At 42.0% G+C, this 6666-nt stretch overlaps 1 protein-coding gene across 1 annotated transcript; it reads left to right on the top strand.

Moving 5' to 3' along the window:
* Positions 1-269: 269 nt before the first annotated feature.
* LOC310942500 (gap junction alpha-10 protein-like) lies at positions 270-6666 on the top strand (the record flags this gene model as incomplete). The annotated part of the gene is made up of 2 exons (XM_083907895.1): positions 270-1703; positions 6628-6666. 2 exons carry the CDS (start codon positions 270-272, stop codon positions 6664-6666), a joined length of 1473 nt encoding a protein of 490 aa, XP_083764021.1.

Raw genomic sequence — 6666 nt, forward strand, 5'->3', positions numbered from 1 at the left:
TTTGTCCAGGGCATAATGTGTATTTAACATAATATACATTCTTTCCTTGTTGCTGGTTTACTCACTTGTGTCGATGTGTGTGCGCGACTACGCTTTGTGTGTCAACATCCGCCCATGCTAATACAAAGATAATGCTTTGTATCAGCATTATCATATGATACAAAACATCTACAAAGTACCACTAACTATGAGTACCTATCTCTGCTTTAATGCATGCTTTGTCTCCACAGTCTGAGAACATGTGGCAGTGAAGTCGAAAGAAGCTGACCATGGGTGACTGGAACCTGCTGGGCAGCATCCTAGAGGAGGTCCACATTCACTCCACCATCGTGGGCAAGATATGGCTCACTATACTCTTCATCTTCCGCATGCTGATCCTGGGAGCCGCTGCTGAAGACGTGTGGGACGATGAGCAGTCCGAGTTTGTTTGCAACACCGACCAGCCGGGCTGCAAAGCAGTCTGCTATGACCGTGCCTTCCCCATCTCCCTCATTCACTTCTGGGTCCTGCAGGTCATCTTTGTATCTGCACCTTCACTGGTCTACATGGGCCACGCCCTCTACTGCATCCGAACTCTGGAGAAAGAACGCCACCGCAAACGAGCCCAATTGAGGGAGGAGCTGGATGAAGCTGAGTTGGCATTGGATGACCATAAGCGCATGGAGAGGGAGCTGAGGAGGTTAGATGAGCAAAGGAAGGTGAAGAGGGCTCCTCTCCGAGGTTCTCTGCTGAGAACCTATATCATCCATATCCTTACACGCTCTATGCTGGAGGTCTGCTTCATCCTGGGCCAGTATGTAATTTATGGCTTCCAATTGGAGCCGCTCTATAAGTGTGAGAGGCTGCCTTGCCCCAATAGTGTGGACTGTTACATCTCCAGGCCCACAGAGAAGACCATTTTCATGGTCTTCATGATAGCAATTGCAAGTGTGTCTCTTTTTCTTAACATTTTGGAAATATCTCACTTGGGCTTCAGAAAAATCAAGCAGATTCTGTATGGAGAGAGGTACACAGAAGATGACAGTTTGATTTTCAAGTCCAAGAAGATGGCATCCATACCACATCTTTGTGTCGTGAGCAACTTATCACCCCACAACGGGCCTTTGACTCAGACATTCAAAGTGATTCCAGAGGTTGACATGAAGCCTCCTAATTACTGCAGTGGGTTCAAAGTCAACCAGGATGGACAGAGGCACAACAGTTTGGCTCACATGGGACACAGTCCGACCGGCTATATCTGCCCACAACCCAGGTTGCCGTCGAGGTTTGGCCGAAACTGTATAATGCAAGCCACTCAGCCCCATGAACGTCCAGAGAGCTACATAGCCATGGTGGACCACCACTCGCCCTGGACCTCAGCTATGTCCAATGCAGATGGCAGTGCAACACACAACCTAGAGGACATCAATGAGCGAGAGCACACTCAGTCCAGCCTAATTTCTCACAGCACCTTCAGACCCAGCACTATCAGAGACCATGATGAGAACCAGCGTAGAGAATCAGTAGGGAGTTTTAGTCATGAAGTCCTGATCCCCAGCCACAGAAAGACCAGCTTCATGATCAGACCTCCCTCTGAGAGCTTGTCCTCTATCAGTGACTCCATGAGCCCGTCCTTACATTCCTCAGAGGAGTCAGATGAACTGGGTTCGCTGCAGGGGGACATGGCCATGATGCCGCCTACTGGAGGCCGCAGAATGTCCATGGCAAGTAAAGAGGAAATAGTGTCACGTGTGTCAAAGGCTACATCCATACTATGACGCCATCATTTGAGAAAAGCCATTTTCAGACAAAATCAATCTTCAGAAAGAAAGAAAGAAATAGAGCTTGTGTATGTCCATTCAGTTTCACAGCATGGCTATATTGAGTATTTTAAATTTGGAAGTATAAAAGTAAAAGTATATTGACGGTTTTTCAGACAATGATATTCAGAATACATTTACCTGTGAGATTATATGAGCATATAATCAAAACAACTAATTACGGAAGCCCATAGCCAAGTGGAAAAGGAACTTGTCTTGTAACTGGAAGGTTTAAGTCCCAGCAGACTCCCATTGCTCCCTGGGCGCTGCTCAGTGGCTGCCCACTGCTCCTAATTCCAGGAGCGTTCCTAGATGGCATAAATTTGGAGAGGGATTTTACTATGGGATTAATAAAGTACCAATATTCTAAATCTAAAAACAGGGGAACAACAACTAAAATAGAGAGGTCAAATATAACTGACAAACCTTGTTTTTCATCTTGGTATTTGAAATCAGTTTTAAATATGGTACAGGACACAATTTCTGACTATCAGTGCACATTTGAATATATTCAAAAATTCAAGACTCTAAGTCAAGTATGTTTTGCAGTGCACTGACATAATCAGCAGTGACTGCATGTCAGTGCCTCATATAAGTACAGTTGCAATCAGAATTATTCAACCCCCTCACCTTAAAAGACATTATAGTGACGTGGATGAAAGATAATGACAATAAATGACCAAAAAACCTATTAATCATCAATAACAAAAATGTTTATTGATACATTATTTTGTTAACTTTTGACAACAGAAGTTGACTTAACTTTGAAGTTAAATGTAACTCTTTTAACACGTGCATGTGCAGTATTATTCAGCCCCCAGCGTCAGTATTTTGTGGTCCACCATTTAGCTTTTATAACTTCTTTTATAATGGTTTCTATAAGTGCTGAAAAGCCTTTTACACCTCTCAATTGGAATTATTGCCTAGCTAAATGATGTTCGATGGCTTCCTTGCTGTCTTCTTTATATCCTACCAAAGATTTTCAATTTAATTTAAATCTGGTGAATGAGAAAGACATTCCAGGCTCTCTTACTCAATCAAGCTTTGGCTGACTTGGAGGTGTGCTTGGGATCATTGTCTTGCTGGGCATTGATCAGGTTCAATTTGTTAAAAGAAGGCATCACATTCCTCTTTAAAAAGGCCTGGTATTTCTGGGATTCCATGATGCCAGGTACACGATCAAGGTTACCAGTTCCTGCCACAGAGAAACAGCCCCACATCATCAATGACTCACCTCCATGCTTAACCTTGGGCCTTTTGCACGCCAGACATACCGCTGATCCATATGTCCAAACAGTTCCAGTTTGGTTTCATCAGTCCAAGGAAGCTCTCCCAAAGCTCTGTAGTTTTAATCAAATTCCTCCTGGCATATTCTAGTCGAGATCTGATGTTCCTTGTGGTTAAGAGTGGAGTGCGTTATGAAGTCCTTGTTTATTCAGTGCACATCTTATAGTTGCTACTGTTGCACATGTACAAGTCATCCTGTAGGTGTCTTGCAGTCACACAGATTTCAAATTCAAATTAACTTTATTTATATAGCACCTTTCACACATATAAAAATGTAGCACAAAGGACCCTTGATGAAATGCGCCCCGCTGCCCACGGCCAGGCAGGTTCGCAGCTGTTCCATAAGTCTTAAACTTCCTTATCATGCTCCCAATGGTGTCTCTTGGAATATCACATTTTTTGGAAATTTTCTTATACCCAAGGCCTTTCAGGTGCCATGAAATAATCTCCTCTCTCAGCATTTGTGTCAGCTCCTTCGTCTTCAATTCACCTTGAATACCTTCATGGGTGGGGTTTTATGTATGCATCGCAGCTGAAGCAAATGAAGGATCATAATAGAGTTCCCAAAGTATTAATTATGCTTCAACTGCACTTTAGGCCATAAAAACTGTCAGGCAGCTTTAAAAACAAGAATATTATACAGGGGTTGAATAATTGTGACATGGCTTTACTACAATATACTGTTAAACACAAATACTACATTATGCTCTGTTGATTTTATGTATCACTCAACTCATAAGGTAGTATTTCAAGTATAGTAATAATTTCAAATAAAATCTTTGGGGGGTTGTATATTTCTGATTGCAAATGTACATCTGACTGGGTCACAAACCCAAGTCTTTTTGCTGCATTGGTAACAGCCCTAACCACTTTATTAACCATGTGGCCCCTGATTATTGATATATTAATAAATCAATTAATCAATTAATCTGCAACTGCTCTTATAATGGTGATGTTTTCTTCCTGCTACTAGCCAGGCTGAGACAATCTAGTTTTTATCTTTAAAAAAACCCAAAACAATACATTATATTGTTAGTTGAAAAGTGATGGTATGTGTTAATTATCATCCAAATAGTTCAGCAAAATATGTTTTTACTGTTGTGTCACTTTACTCCAATCACATTGATCACACTGAAGGATCATTTTACACATTTTGTGACACAATGTGAGCAATGGACACAAGTCACCATATTTTAAACAGAAGTACCATGCATTTCTTTTCACCATCAAACAATGTATTGTTGCACTCGCTGTTGTGAAAACATCTACACAGAAGACACCGCCATCTTGTGTGATTCCACAACACCATCAGTAGTTGGAAACAACTTGGCGAGTTTCACCCTTTACTTTGGAAGCCCCGTATGATTGAGGACTGCTTCCAGGGATACTTTCAAATGACACCAATGTAACACCCTGCCGGAAGCTTGAAATTATGAATTTGAAGTGTCAGCAACACTGACATTATTGAAGTAACTGAATGGTTACTGTTGGCCACAACCAAGCCAAAACAATACAGAAACAAGGCAATCAGAGATGGCAGATTTCACCCCATTCATGCAACAAGCCTTTGGCAACCTCTGTTAGACATATTGGCAACTGCATGTGTGGAAGCACAAACAAACAGACAGAACAGACAGAACTTCTGCTCTCATCCCAGCCACAGCTACGCACACACACAGCCATCTGCACCTCATACTCGATCAATACTCATCAATTTAGTTATATAGTCACAAACACAATTTGCCACGAAGGGCTTTACAGTCTGTTCATCAGGTGACACCCTCTGTCCTTAGACCCTCACAAAAAAAGGGAGAAACCTTAGGTAGAGCCAGAGACGAAGGACCGAGAGCCCCTTTTCCACCTATGTTCCTATCTCGCCTTGCCTTGGCACTGCACTGCACAGTTTAGGTTGGTTTTCCACCACAAAATAGTACCCATTCAACATGGGCGGCGACATCATTACACGGCTGCATGAAACTGCATGCCGTGACTTTGTTTTTACACGCGACACACACAAACGAGTGAGTAGTGACTTGTAAAGCAGTTGTTTTTAGTAACTGAATCATGAGAATCAGTTAATTAGAAATATTTGTTCAGTACTTCCTCCATGACTGGAGCACAGACACGTCTGACACAGTCACTGGACTGAAATACAGCGGCAGGATTTGGGATGCCGCTCGCGATTGTGAGCAGCAGTTGCTGTTGCTAAATACACCAGTCTCCTCTGTTAAATATTGAGATTTTAAACATTTTCCTGGATACCGGCGGAGAATTGGAAGGATTGTTAAGCCTTTTTAAGCCATCTACAATTCGTCAATGTTCGGCTTGATTCTTGTGTAGGATGTCTCTTCCTGTGACGGCACTCTGACCAATCAGTGGCTGGCAGTCTGGCGACGTCACACATAGTATCGAATCAGCTCGCTTGGAACCTCGCCAGAGCAGCACTAAAAAACGCACCTGGTACCAGGGACTATGCTAGTGGAAACGCAAACTAACTGTGCTGTGCAGAGGCACGGCGAATAGAGTTGAGTCGATGGAAACATGCCATAGGTGTCACATGCACAGAAACAATTTCAACAGATTACAGACAACAACAGTTGATGAAGGGTGGATCGGGATAATATTAATGTTTCGCAGTAATGAGTAGCTATATAATATATAGTAATGGTAATTGAGCTGTTGTGTTGAAGATCTGGTATCAGGGAAACCTGTGAAATAAGCATAGAAAGAGAGAGGAAGAGCACAACCTAGGGGAGGGAGAGAAAACACATTTATCGTCATGATAAAGTGTGACTGCTGCTAAGAGGAGGGAAAGAGTGAGAGAAGGAGTGAGAGAAAGTGAGAGAAAGTGAGAGAGCTTGTTCCCCCAGCAGTGGAGTTTCAAGTTGTATTTTAAATGTAGGGCGAGTGTCTGCCTCTTGGACCCAAAGTAGGAGCTTTTTCCAAAAAGGAGAGTTGGTATTATACTCTTAGAGACTCTAGGAACCACGAGCAGGCCTCTCAGTGCTTGTGAGGAGGAGGATTTTAAATTATATTCTACATTATACAGGGAGCCAGTGTAAAGAGCTCAGCACTGGAATAGTAGTGTTTTTATGTGGCAGCCATCTTGGAATCCCAAATTGGTGTTGGGGAGGTTGCTCTGATTTTTTGGGATTTGGAAATCTGACTTCAGTTTCCCTGAACTTGAAAATCTAACTACAAATGAAATGCACCATGATCAAAGTCTCCTGTCATAGGTCAGATTTATCACAGGCTGTAAACGTGTGATAAATCCAGAGGATGTGCAGAAGTCTAATTCTTTCTCACATCACGTAATTTACATGAGGCTGAAAGGTTACTATGAAATTATTGATTAAAAACCCTAAAAATATACGCTTACTCCAGCTTTAAATTGTAAAGGGCTTTACTCATCATTCGCTATGTTATTTCCAGATGCTTAGTGGTCCCATAAATGTAATCATTTAAGTAATCATTGAAGAACTCAATGATTACATTAAAAAAATTAACTCCATGAATCTTCATCTCGTCTTCTCTTTCTTAGAGTATGTTTCTGGATATCTCCTCTATCATGAAGAAGTGA

Source organism: Microchirus variegatus (genome assembly GCF_963457635.1).
Source record: "Microchirus variegatus genome assembly, chromosome: 21".
In the NCBI taxonomy this organism is placed as follows: domain Eukaryota; kingdom Metazoa; phylum Chordata; class Actinopteri; order Pleuronectiformes; family Soleidae; genus Microchirus; species Microchirus variegatus.